The following is a 13,389-nucleotide window of genomic DNA, read 5'->3' on the forward strand; positions in this document are numbered from 1 at the left end:
AACAACTCAACCGGCAAATGACCAGGATGTAGAAATCCTCCAAACTTTAGAAAACAACAGACCTTCTGAAAAAGTAGAATCCACAGTAGAACCTGACCGTAAAGGTAGAATAGAATAGAATATACCTTGTTTATCCTGCTCGAATGAGACTGAAAAGTCCCTTTACCCCAGCAGTCTAAACAAAGTCTCGTGTATTTTATAGTTTTAACAGTTTACATAGGTATGTTAAACCCATATTTAATGACGTTTGGAAGGTCTGGAAAAGACAGAGTAAAAGATCGTTTGTTCGTCAAGGCATAATACAATAATTGGTGTGATGGGTGTGGTGTGTGTGGGGGGGAGTGTATTTGTGTGTGTGTGGTGGTCCCGTACAAAGGACGGGTCAACCACTAGTACAATAATAATTGTCACCCAATATTCTGTTTCCGCTTTTTGTTTCAGAGTTCATGCAGTGGTAAAATCCCTGGCACACAAGAATGGCATGCCACGGGTGGCTGCCCATTTTAGTCTATCTGGCCAGCAATGTCATCGGTGTGCCCAATCCGTCCCCTGAGGGAGAGGAGGCACGGAAAGTTCTTGGTTCGAGGTAAGTTGAGAATTAATTCGAGGATCAGCTTCGAAATAATTATGTACTCAGGTGGGTTTTGAAGGAAAATACGTATGTATTGAGTATGTAGGGATATTTCTACAATGTGTAGGTAGGTACTTTTGTAGAATAATAAATTAATTAGGTACTTATTAGTAATATAGTTGACAACATTTTGATTGTTCCTCAAAATTTTGTCAATTATGTTGCTAATTATCATAACATGCATTAGCTGGAATGCGACTTGAAGCCAAGAACCATTTATTCGAGGATCAGCTTCGAAATAATTATGTACTCAGGTGGGTTTTGAAGGAAAATACGTATGTATTGAGTATGTAGGGATATTTCTACCATGTGTAGGTAGGTACTTTTGTAAAATAATAAATTAATTACTTATTAGTAATATAGTTGACAACATTTTGATTGTTCCTCAAAATTTCGTCAATTATGTTGCTAATTATCATAACATGCATTAGCTGGAATGCGACTTGAAGCCAAGAACTATTCTGGCACTAGGATATTATGATATCCAAATTTAGATGCCTACTTAATAAGTGTTTTTTATTTTTGCCCTTCAACTTTCTATGGCACTAGGATATTATGATATCCAAATTTAGATGCCTACTTAATAAGTGTTTTTTATTTTTGCCCTTCAACTTTCTAAAAAAAAAAATCATTTCTTCCTTTCTTTCCCCAGACTCCTGTACCAGCAGTACGTCAACAAAGAGTACAAACTATTCCGCGTTATCGAACAAGACGTCTCCTATCCCGTCAACAATACCGCTAGCCGTTACGTCATCACTCTGGTGGAAGCGTTTGATATACATCCGAATCCATCCGGCGCTGGATATGCCAGCATCATCCGCGGAGGCGTGGGAAGACGAAACATCACGATCCATCTCGAGTCGGCTCGAAATCACGGACTCAAATATTTGGTCCTCATTTGGGGACACATCCAATATTAGGTCTTTCTAGGTAATCTAGGTGGTCTGGTGGTCCTACATTTGGGACACACATCATACTGTGGGAAAAGCTTTGTATCAAAGAATCAGTGCCCAATTTCTGAGAGGAAAGGTGTTGATATTCCAAGCTGTGAATCAATATTGGGAAATGGTAGCAAAATTCTAGTAAAACCTGTTGCAAACGCTCGGAATATTAAACACCACCCCTTTCATAAATGAGCCCCAGAAGCTACTGGCTACTTAATAATACGTACATTTCTTACTTATAAATTTTTTTATTGATTGAAATAAATTAAATTAATCAGAAGCAGAATAAGATTGTGTGTTTTATTTTGAGTGCTCCAAATGGCTTCATTTTCGAACAAAGTGTACAATGGACAGAATTGACTTATAGTCTAAGTCTAATCAAGCGTGCCGGGAGGAGAACTCAACGGAACGGAACAGTTTTTTACTGTCCAACAGTAAAAAAACGTCGCAGTTTTTTTACTGTGCAGTGTGAACCTAGTGTTAGATCTAGACTATTCTAGACGCAAGGCATCGGCAGTGCGCCAGGCCAAGTTCCGGCCTCAGACAGTCAACAATATCAGCCTATTATAAAATATTGAGTATAAAATTCTTAACCTCGGCTGGGATTGAACACACGCCCTCCTGTTTACCAGACGAGTGACTACACTACGGGCAATGAACAAAGAATTTATAATCTAGGTATTTAATACTAGTGGTTCTGTGAACTGTAGACCTCACCTCACTCAGATTCTTTTGCCTAAGCTGAGAATTTAAAAATAACGTCCTTTCTTATCCACAATAGAACAGTTGCGCTTACGTGGGTGAAGTTTCAAAGTCAAAGAGCAGAAAAGTTCTAGACTCCGAGATAAATCGATTTAAAAAATAAAAAATTGATTTTTGAATTTACTTTCATGTAATTATTTAAAATCAATCAAGGTTTTTTTGGCTTTATGGTTTTCTGGACAAAATTTGCACCACCACTTTCGTGTTCCTGGTAAAAAGACCTTTACTTGTCATTACTTATCTCTACAAGTTTCAAGTCTCTAGCATCAAAACTTTGTCTTCTACGCCATTTCTAGTAAACCGTGTTTTGGGGTTGCGTCGAAAAAAACGAGTGATATTCACTTAGAGCAGCGTTGTGCGATTCGCTTTTACCTCAGGCTTGGGCATTTTGCGACCGATACTTTCCAGAAGTTACAACAAGCTTATGGGGATGTTATTTTATCGAGGATACAAGTTTTCTGATAGGTACTTCAAATAATTTTCTGATGGGAGAGAGAGGCTTGAAGATGAATCTCGCTGTGGACGGCCTTCAACTACCGATATCAGATGATTGTGTACTTTGACAGCCATGGAATGGTCCACAAAGAGTTTGAACCTCAAGGGCAGACTGTAATTCAACACTTCTACAAGGATGTGCTCGAAAAACCATAAGAAAGGGTCCACAGAGTGAGGCTGAACATCAAGGATAGCTGGGTGCTACATCACCTTGTCACATGGCACACGGCAATGACTGTGACCGAGGATTTGGCCAATAAAAACATACCTGCGGCTCCTCCTCCTCAACCTCCATATTCACAAGATTTGAGTTCGAGTGATACTTTCCTTTTCCAAAAGTTGAAAAATCAGCTCAACGGACGTCACCATGGGACACTGACCAACATAACAAACTGGTTTTTTGCATGTGTTTTTTTTGGGGGGGGGGGGGTATTTTCTATTAATATGAAAATTACTCATCAACCGAACACTTATCTTTATGACTATTGACTATAAAACACTTTTCACCAAGAATCTCGTCACTTTGAGATTGTGCGTTACAAGTGTTACATTTGTGTTTCCCTTGTGGAACTCATCTTTTGTTAAATCGCAGTAGTTTTACCTATTTGGTAAGTACCTTTATCACTGTTTTACCTATTTGGTAAGTACCTTCATCACTAACCTCGCAAAGTGTTCAAATTTCATCAAAACTTGGTAGAACTGTTTGAAAAGATATTCTTGGAAATGGAAATTTAAAGAAGGAAAAACGACATCTCATTACCACTGTGCCCTGGGAACAGGAACATCATGAAAGTTTCAATCAAAAACAGTTCGTGACGAGTAAATTTCAAAATATCACCCAGCAAATTTCACACCCCAGTGAGTTTATCAAGGGAGGAGTATGGGAGGGTATGAAAAGAGATGTGAGGAGTGAGGACTCAAGGAGTATAGGTAAGGGATGATATGAAATAAGAACGAGGGAAAAGGACCAAAGGAGGGAATGGAATGAATAGTAACCTTTCAATGGAAACTTCTTCCCTTTTGATAAGACGGTGAGAAGGTTTCCACTTCCTCAGAGCTACTCAAACGTAATCCACTTATTCAATTTACGTTCAGCATAAGATAATAATTAGCGAAATTGTTCAATCTTCTTTGAATTAGTTAACCCGGATGGGTTTAAGGTTGCGTTAAACTCAAAGTTTACTCGGGGAGGAGTTTAGAACTTTTATCTAGTCAAAGTTATAGTTTCATCTGTGAATTCCATAGAAACTTTGAAAATCTGTGAAACGAATTTGCCTTTGACGGGACTAGATTTCTGTGAAAGTAGACGTATTAAGGACTCATACTTTAATTAACTTCATTGTGAAAGATTATGGCGTCGCAAATGGGGACGCCATAAGAATATCGACACATTCACATTCAGGTTTTGGCAATATTTTGCGGTGCTATAGACGATATGGTTCATATTGATGATGACGATATGGTTCATATTGATGTATTCCTTTAAGCTTTATGAATTTGAGGCTTAGGTGTAGGGGCAAACAGCCCAAAAAATTGTTTTAAGATTATACGAATCTACGAATCTATCATGGCAGGCACTCACGCTCAGGTCTCAGACAGTTTGACAGACCTGGGTCACGAGATTTTTCCGCCACACCACACACGTTCGCGACTGTCTCACAGACCTAGGTCTGACCGTGAGCCGTGAGTGACTGTTGCCTCAAGTTAATCATTCAGGTGAAGACGTACTATCTAGTATTCATTTCAGTCTATCTACTCTTTCTTTATCAGTATATTCATATGACCTGTGCATTTTTAGTCCGTCCTTCCTTTATTTAATTACAATAGTAATAATAAAAGGTATAGTGGACGGACTATTGTATTCGCTTCGGTGTCATCTGTCAGTCTGTCTGTCCCCATAGAAGGACTTATCCAAACCTGGTCGACCTAGGTATATTCATATGATTTGTGCATTTTCTCTCTCAAGGTTGCGTACAACAATGTTTCGTCCAGTGCTACTCAGTTGCTTCCTTGCAGTAGTGCTCTACGTGAACGCTCTGCCAAATTCTAGGGATGGCGTCCGACAGAATGGTTGGATTGATGATGATTCAGTTCCAGACCCCTACAATGTCCCGGACACTAACTGGCACGGTGAAGATGTTCCAATCCCTGGGGAGTACATCTACAGAAATAGCAGACCTGAGAAAGAGAACAGTCCGGCGGACAGTAGTTACATCTATGCAGACTTTGGTTACCGAAATGCTCATGCGACCGCAGACGATTTGAATGGCCGCCGTAACCCGAACTTGGGAGCATGGTGGAACCACGAGGGAGTGCATAATCTGACCGTGGGCTACAAGACATACCAGGACAGGTAAGCGATCGGTCGTAAGCTCCTCATTTTTTTTTTTTTCTTTTTTTTTTATAAATTCGTTCGTAACAAAATCGCACTTTGGTTGTACTTTCGGTTAGTTTTACGGGAGCTATTGCATCATAAGGTTCTTGTGTCCTAAAGTCAATCGTTCACAATTCGTCTAACGAACGCGACGGGACGTATCAAAGCGGACGTAATTCGTCTCGCCATCATTCGATTTGACCTGGGGTGTCATAAAAACGTAAGATCGATGCTGTAAAAAAAAATAGCCATAAATCTTAATCCGTGCTCTGACTCGATGCCCACCTTCTCGTGCTTTCAGACTGTTGTACAGTGCGAACGTGATCAAACCCTACAAAGTGTTTCGCGTGGTAGAGCAGAATGTGGTGGTTAAATCTCCGCACGGGGAGCGGATCTCTTTCGTGGAAGCGTACGACCTACATGCGGATCGGAGCGATGCGGGGTCCGCGAGTATCACGAGCGGAGGTCCCGGGAACACCCATGTCACTATCCGGTTGAAATCCGCGCGCGGTCATGGCTTGAAATATTTCGTTCGGGTTTTCGGACATTATTAGGGTTGAGAGAAAGAATCATTGATCTAGCTTTAGTATGAAGAATACTATTGGATTGAAAATAATGGTATGTGTAATGTGTATTTCTACAGTAAACTGTAGACCTCTTTTAGAGCTGATCTTACCACTGAGAGTTAACACAGTGTCAAGAGTTTTCTTTCACGTCACCCATTTGATTTACACAGGCCAGTATTTCTTCTCTGGATTATTTGAAAACTCATCTCGGTGTTAAGATCAGGCTTTTAAAGTCACGAAAAATCTATCCAGGTCGAAGTGACATATGGCGTTTATTATACCCGATGATGGCCTTATACCAATGGCAAAAGATCAGGCATTAGGAGTCTACTACATCTTACGGCATTAAACTAATGAGCTGGACCAAAAAACGAATGAGAAAATGGCACTAGGATATTATGATATCCAAATTTAGATGCCTACTTAATAAGTGTTTTTTATTTTTGCCCTTCAACTTTCTAAAAAAAAAAATCATTTCTTCCTTTCTTTCCCCAGACTCCTGTACCAGCAGTACGTCAACAAAGAGTACAAACTATTCCGCGTTATCGAACAAGACGTCTCCTATCCCGTCAACAATACCGCTAGCCGTTACGTCATCACTCTGGTGGAAGCGTTTGATATACATCCGAATCCATCCGGCGCTGGATATGCCAGCATCATCCGCGGAGGCGTGGGAAGACGAAACATCACGATCCATCTCGAGTCGGCTCGAAATCACGGACTCAAATATTTGGTCCTCATTTGGGGACACATCCAATATTAGGTCTTTCTAGGTAATCTAGGTGGTCTGGTGGTCCTACATTTGGGACACACATCATACTGTGGGAAAAGCTTTGTATCAAAGAATCAGTGCCCAATTTCTGAGAGGAAAGGTGTTGATATTCCAAGCTGTGAATCAATATTGGGAAATGGTAGCAAAATTCTAGTAAAACCTGTTGCAAACGCTCGGAATATTAAACACCACCCCTTTCATAAATGAGCCCCAGAAGCTACTGGCTACTTAATAATACGTACATTTCTTACTTATAAATTTTTTTATTGATTGAAATAAATTAAATTAATCAGAAGCAGAATAAGATTGTGTGTTTTATTTTGAGTGCTCCAAATGGCTTCATTTTCGAACAAAGTGTACAATGGACAGAATTGACTTATAGTCTAAGTCTAATCAAGCGTGCCGGGAGGAGCGCGAACGTCAAGAGTTCGAAGCGCCGCCCGGCCTATATTAACACGAAACAGAATTTCAGCGTTTTTCGGCATTTTCACCTCAACTTTTCTCCCACTTCCCTTTAACTTTAAGCAAATTTTATTTGATATTCCTGATCGGACGTGAAAATGGATGCGAAATCTCCAAAACCCGAACTTTCTACGATTTGTTTAACCGGTTTTCTGATAGGCTCAAAAATCTTGAAAATCGCGAAAAAAATTTTCTTTTTTTTTTTTTTTCCACCCGATTCAATTAGGTAATCACCAGAGACAACCACAATATGACGTTTATTTTTCCAAAATATGACTCTAAAAATATGACCTTTATGACCTTTATTTTCCTCAAATATGACATTTATTTTCCAAAAATATGACCTCTTCCGTAAAATAAAATAAAAAAAAACTTTATTTTTAACGAAAGAGTAGGTAAATGAGCTTTATTTTTGTTATTTATTTGTTGTATAACAGGATCAAGTGTGCTGCTATATTGTCGACAGTAAAATTTAGTCTTCTGTCACTTAATAGATATTTTAATTTCGAGAGAGACCGCTCAAATTCACAACTCCCGATGACACTATCTTCTCAGAACCATTCTTGTCAAATGCTTCAACTCAAATTTATAATCCAACGCTTTACATCAACAATCAACCTATCTTATCAACAAAACCTATTCAGATGGTAAGTCCTCTGAGACAATCAACCACACCCATGTATCATGCAGTAACAGAAACGTCACAAATACTCTCAAGTCAAAGTTACGTCTCAAAACCAAATCCTTACTTGCAGACTAGTTATCAAACAACACCAAGAACATCACAATACTCAACAAACCATGTTCAATTTACTACTGATCATCTTAGAAATTCAACAGCATCATCACTGAATAAATTTGATCTTTCAAGGACAGCCTTGACCTTTTCATTAATTTTCTTTCCTACATTTCCTGGATACACTGTGTCTTCGATTTTTCATCACTGAATAAATTTGAGCCGTTAAAATCAACGCAAAACAATTTTTCGGACAAAAATACACAAACGAACACACTTCAAGGGACTAATCATCACTGAATAAATTTGAGCCGTTAAAATCAACGCAAAACAATTTTTCGGACAAAAATACACAAACGAACACACTTCAAGGGACTAGTAAAAATAAAACAGCCGCTTCTAACGCAATAAAGAATGTCAATAAACCTGTGAAAGTAAAAAACTACAACTTCAAGCTATATTCCTCAGCGGAAACCAGTAACTACTACACAATCTCTCAAGTTTGCTGATCGTCAACCTACAACAACAGAGTCTTCATTGGTTATTCATTATTTGCCAATAAACGCAGTTCCAAGTAAAACACACAACAAGAAACCAAACAAGCCCCATGGAGGATCATCTTATGATAAGTACAAACCTGTGAAAGATTCTACCACTTTCAAAACAACATATCCGGAAGCAACATCAATAAAACCATCAGGTATGGTAATTAAACATTCCACCTTCTGCCTTCCAGGCTAAAGGCAAAATCCTGGACTTCTACAAGGAGAGAGTTCAACAATATTATGACGGTCATGTGGAAGAGATTGGGTTCAACATTATTGGCGATGTTCTGAGGAGACGAACCAATCTACTGGTGAAGAGACAAACCATGGGGAAAGTGCCGGAATACCTTCGCGGGTCAACGCTCAGCTTGAAACCTCCTCTCGCAGCATTCACAGCTAATATTTTCCAGGTAAGCTATTCACAGTTTTTACATCCATAAATAGAGTAAAGGTAGAAATACACTACCATCACGTTACGTCACGTGTGATCGTAGTGTAGCTGTCCAGCACGAAATTAAATTATTAAATACAATATTATGGGAAAACTTTGAACTATAGATTTCTGACTTCCATGACTTTCAACTATAGCTTTCTGAATATTTTCCAGGTAAGCTATTCACAGTTTTTACATCCATAAATAGAGTAAAGGTAGAAATACACTACCATCACGTTACGTCACGTGTAATCGTAGTGTAGCTGTCCTGCACGAAATTAAATACAATATTATGGGAAAACTTTGAACTATAGCTTTCTGACTTCCATGACTTTCAACTATAGCTTTCTGACTTCTGTCTGTAGACAATGTTTGCTACATACTTAATATTTATCATAGGTTGATATTTTGCGCTAGTCTTTGTCAAGTAGTCTCATCATTTTAATCAACAATATCTGTTACCTCTTGTCTTCTGTCATCTGATGGCTGATTCACGTTGTTTTGGGAATATCGCAATTCATTCTTGTTATCCAGAACACGTAATTTTGCTATCCAGAAAACTGACTTTATACTTGAAACGTATAGATGTCTACACAAAAATCTAACCCCTGAACCGGACTCGGTGCGAAGGACATCAAAATGTTAAAGCACCATAAATAAAAAAAAAAAATACAATATTATGGGAAAACTTTCAACTATAGCTTTCTTACTTCTATCTTTAGACAATGTTTGCTACATACTTAATATTTATCATAGGTTGATATTTTGCGCTAGTCTTTGTCAAGTAGTCTCATCATTTTGGTCAACAATATCTGTTACCTTTTGTCTTCTGTCATCTGATGGCTGATTCACGTTGTTTTTCTACATACTTAATATTTATCATAGGTTGATATTTTGCGCTAGTCTTTGTCAAGTAGTCTCATCATTTTGGTCAACAATATCTGTTACCTCTTGTCTTCTGTCATCTGATGGCTGATTAACGTTGTTTTTGGAATATCGCAATTCATTCTTGTTATCCAGAACACGTAATTTTGCTATCCAGAAAACTGACTTATTCTAACGCAATAAAGAATGTCAATAAACCTGTGAAAGTCTCCAGTCAACCACCAGTACCATTGTCAACAGAGAAGGCATTTACAACTACAAGCAATAAAAATCAAATTACATACGAAAAATTGGATCTGGTTAAAAACAATGATGTACCAACGTCAAATAACTGACTTACTCTTTGCAATCTTCTTTTGCAGACAGAATGTGAAAGAGCGTCCACGGAAGGACGGGACGGTGAAATGTACTTCGTCGTGAGGCCATCTACACGACAACGTCGTCTAGTGCCCGTTCCAGCGGCTGTTTGGCGGACTGGCTTTACAGCGGGATACGAACCCGGATTGGACGCTACCGCTGTGTCCTTGAACCATGGCAGTGACAATACTATCAGCTCGGTCTATGTGTTGCCAGGACAACAGGGACAAGTCGCTCCAGGTAAATAATACGCTGAAATCACTGGGTATAAAGCTAGTAATCACAGGAATTAGGGAAGAATTGGTAGAAAGGGATTTCAATGTGGTGCTTCTAATAAATTTCGCAGACATGGTTGGAAACACCTGAACAGGTTGAACCATACAACCAATAGCACACAATTATTGAGTACAGAACACGAGGTATATACCAAAACGCCTTCAATAAACTGATAAACATTTAGTTATGCTCTATGGCAGGAATAACTTATTAGTCTTGTACTATTGTTAAGTACCTCTCCTGTAGCTACTAAATAGAAACTTGATACATGGGTAAAATTACTAATTATATCTTATTGGAAGATGGATGTTCATAATTTTAGGCAGGTAAAACTGTCAAGGGCTTTATGCTCTCAAGTGACTTGTTGACATGTGATTGTCTCTTGAAGGGGTATTGATTGAGGCTAATAATATTCTTCTTCTTTCTTTGCCTTTTCCCGTGTACAGACGGGTTCGGCGTTTTTCGTCAGCCTTCTCAATCAGACCCAACTAGGGTGATTGCTTTGGATTAGGCAGGCAAAACTGTCAAGGGCTTTATGCTCTCAAGTGACTTGTTGACATGTGATTGTCTCTTGAAGGGGTATTGATTGAGGCTCATAATATTCTTCTTATTTCTTTGCCTTTTTCCGTGTACAGACGGTTCGGCCTTTTTCGTCAGCCTCTCAATCAGACCCAACTAGGGTGATTGCTTTGTTCTGACATTTGGTTTTGGCTACAAATTTTACGAGTGGACGGCCTTCGCACTCAACCTTTGCTATTTCTTTAGCAAGGGAAATTCAGGCTAATTTTCTCTTCCTTATTTTTGCCTCAGGGGACGGTTTAGCGCGCCTAGAGCAGCGCCTCATCGAAACGTCCTACAGGCGCGGCGGCTGGTCCCGATTGTTGCGCAGTCTGCTCAAACGTCCCGGCTTGGAGCTGCAGCTACCGCGCTTCTCTCACCGTTCGGTACTGAACGTGACGGCAACACTGCAGAGAATGGGACTCAAGGATGTGTTCAGCTCGGAGAAAGCTGACCTAAGGGGACTGAACGGGATCCCCAATGATCTTCACCTATCGGATATTATACAGGTGAGTCTGAAGGTTTTTTTTTTAGGAGGTTTAGGAGGGACCTATTTTTCTTAGGAGGGACCTATAACTGCTAGGGTCTTATCGTCCCGAAATCGAAAAAAGAAGAAAGACAAGATAGGAGAAAGCCAGCCGTTCCAAGGTACGAACCTTATCCCTTCAGTATTTTCTTCTTCTCCTTTGACTTTGTGTTGGGAGATTTGGGTGGTTCAATGGATCTCGTGATTCAATAAAGCTATTGTTAGAAAATGAGGTGGAAAAAAAACAAGCCAGTTGTAGGTATTGTATTAGTAAACGACAAACTGCGGTTCGGATCCCAGGATCAACATAAATCAGTGCATAGAAAAGCCTTACGTAAGATCGCCAGAAAGTTTAAGAATTCACATTAACACGGCTTCATTCCTTCTTTTTATTACTTACTTACTTTCCAAGTCCGGATCACCATTGTTGTCAAGTTGTTTAGATCTTGTTCATCCAGTATCTAGTCACTGCAACTGCTTTGTGGGTTGCGACTTGCAGATCTTCCATGGTGCAAGTTTCAGGGAGGTCAAGACAAGATAGAAGGTGAGCATCGGTCTGGATTGACCCACAATCACATCTGTCCTCGTCTGTGTAGCCCCACTTTCCTTAGTTTAGCTTTACAGCGAGTCACTCCCGTTCTGAGTCGGTTCAGAGTCTTCAAAACAACCTTTCCAGAGGAAGATCGACTTGAATTTTCAATACAGTCTTGTGATCAACTTACCTAATGAGAGGCAAGTTTGTATTAATCGGGTGTGTAAGATGATATATAATATCTCTAGTAGCGCGGTCAAACTTTCTTGACTTGGCGGGGCGGAGCGCTACCGCGCGCCTTAATTGCCAGGTTCAAACACTGCTGGGTGTGCTGGTCGCGATCGATTTGAAATCAATCCGCGATCAACCGGTTGGGCAGCCCTGATATAGGTTGTGTGATCCCAAGGGTTATGGACAGCTGAAGGCTGACCACCTCAAAGGAAGGAACGGCAAGAAGGACAATTGCTGGTGTCTTACCTTTATGAGCCTTGGGTTTGTTTCGGAGATACGATGTACCCGGGATTTAGAAAAAAAAAAAAAAAAAAAAAAATTCTCGCTCTCAAATAGCACTGAAGAATCTGATTGGCCAAATCAATTTCAAACACCTGATTGGCCAAAGTTGACTTCAGTCTCGAGGGCGAGAATTTTCGGTCATAAATACATGCGTAAGATTGAGAAGGTGATGCAGGGAGCATAATGGCATTGTAATGATTTTTTTTTTTTTTTTAATCGATAACTGGCAGTCCTCCAGTGCTGCAGCATAGAGCACAGCACACAAAGTGTCTCAGCAGTTGAAACCAATAACATGTTGGTTTTTGCTCCAAACTTTTTGCTTCGAGCTAAACTTCTGCGGCAGTATAAGAATGCTTCGACCATTACCTTATTGATCTTAAGACGGGGTGGAGCAACTTGAGGGTGTGAGAAGATGCAAAGAGATAGGGCATTGAAGGATCCTTACTCCAAACGCGATTGGTCCAGGAGCCTAGTTGTAACAACTTGGGACGGGGAGAGGCTGCTGCGTTTGTACATAATATGGACTAAAGCACTAAAGCACAGAGTCGACGCCCGTCGATCGACGAGGTGAATCTATGTTGTCGAGGGAGTGTGGACGGTTGCAGTTGATGGACGGCCGTCTAACATGTGTGGACACAGCTTAAATCAGATTGTCTGACATGTGCTAAGTGCTCATGGTTGAACAGGTGATGGAGATTATTTCTATTGACTCATTAGATTATGAATCAGTTTGTTGATACAAATCTCCTTTTATAAAGGTTGATTATCGAGTGCGAAAAAATGTCACTGGATTTGTTAATCTTGTTTTGATCTATTTTGAGATTAACCCACTCGGACTGAAAATGACTCCGAACTCGTACAGTTTCTAGACTAATCAATAATCACTATCAATGTCAATCCCTTATTGAAGAGTATTATTGTAAGACGTCTTGTGTATTTTCAGGTAATTACATCATATTTTTATCTTGTATACCCATCTAAATACATAGTTTACAGCGTTCTGAAATGGATGAGGAAAAATA

At 39.7% G+C, this 13,389-nt stretch overlaps 3 protein-coding genes across 6 annotated transcripts; all 3 read left to right on the forward strand.

Moving 5' to 3' along the window:
• Positions 1-476: 476 nt before the first annotated feature.
• LOC103524274 lies at positions 477-1,864 on the forward strand. Its single transcript, XM_008489288.1, has 2 exons — positions 477-579; positions 1,220-1,864. Exons 1-2 carry the CDS (start codon positions 477-479, stop codon positions 1,549-1,551), a joined length of 435 nt encoding a protein of 144 aa, XP_008487510.1. The 3' UTR covers positions 1,552-1,864.
• Positions 1,865-3,283: 1,419 nt separating this feature from the next.
• LOC103524261 lies at positions 3,284-6,848 on the forward strand. Of its 4 annotated transcripts, XR_003395697.1 has the most exons (4): positions 3,284-3,440; positions 4,799-5,185; positions 5,508-5,824; positions 6,268-6,845. XR_003395697.1 is itself a non-coding variant. In XM_026833373.1 (3 exons), the coding sequence occupies exons 2-3, from the start codon at positions 4,812-4,814 to the stop codon at positions 6,533-6,535; spliced, it is 642 nt and encodes a 213-aa protein (XP_026689174.1). In that variant the 5' UTR covers positions 3,284-3,440; positions 4,799-4,811; the 3' UTR covers positions 6,536-6,848. The 4 variants fall into 4 exon arrangements, 2 of the variants coding, with proteins under 2 accessions (XP_026689174.1, XP_026689173.1); XM_026833373.1 differs by lacking the exon at positions 5,508-5,824 and having other exon boundaries at positions 6,268-6,848; XR_003395696.1 differs by lacking the exon at positions 3,284-3,440 and having other exon boundaries at positions 4,778-5,185.
• Positions 6,849-7,650: 802 nt separating this feature from the next.
• LOC103524275 (leukocyte elastase inhibitor A-like) lies at positions 7,651-12,048 on the forward strand. The gene is made up of 6 exons (XM_008489289.1): positions 7,651-7,695; positions 8,211-8,447; positions 8,479-8,697; positions 9,968-10,202; positions 11,049-11,305; positions 11,845-12,048. Exons 1-6 carry the CDS (start codon positions 7,651-7,653, stop codon positions 12,046-12,048), a joined length of 1,197 nt encoding a protein of 398 aa, XP_008487511.1.
• Positions 12,049-13,389: the final 1,341 nt, after the last annotated feature.

The sequence above is a fragment of the Diaphorina citri genome, unplaced genomic scaffold, assembly GCF_000475195.1.
Source record: "Diaphorina citri unplaced genomic scaffold, Diaci psyllid genome assembly version 1.1 scaffold90, whole genome shotgun sequence".
Taxonomy (NCBI): domain Eukaryota; kingdom Metazoa; phylum Arthropoda; class Insecta; order Hemiptera; family Psyllidae; genus Diaphorina; species Diaphorina citri.

What these genes read in the sequence shown, in the direction of transcription:
- LOC103524274 (XM_008489288.1), top strand. Translation starts at nt 477, where the DNA reads ATGGCATGCCACGGGTGGCTGCCCATTTTAGTCTATCTGGCCAGCAAT. An exon ending in GGAGGCACGGAAAGTTCTTG is followed by an intron (nt 580 to 1,219) that starts GTTCGAGGTAAG and finishes CTACTTAATAAG; the next exon opens with TGTTTTTTATTTTTGCCCTT.
- LOC103524261 (XM_026833373.1), top strand. Translation starts at nt 4,812, where the DNA reads ATGTTTCGTCCAGTGCTACTCAGTTGCTTCCTTGCAGTAGTGCTCTAC. An exon ending in TACAAGACATACCAGGACAG is followed by an intron (nt 5,186 to 6,267) that starts GTAAGCGATCGG and finishes TTCTTTCCCCAG; the next exon opens with ACTCCTGTACCAGCAGTACG.
- LOC103524275 (XM_008489289.1), top strand. Translation starts at nt 7,651, where the DNA reads ATGGTAAGTCCTCTGAGACAATCAACCACACCCATGTATCATGCA. An exon ending in CCACACCCATGTATCATGCA is followed by an intron (nt 7,696 to 8,210) that starts GTAACAGAAACG and finishes TATATTCCTCAG; the next exon opens with CGGAAACCAGTAACTACTAC. An exon ending in TCACAGCTAATATTTTCCAG is followed by an intron (nt 8,698 to 9,967) that starts GTAAGCTATTCA and finishes CTTCTTTTGCAG; the next exon opens with ACAGAATGTGAAAGAGCGTC.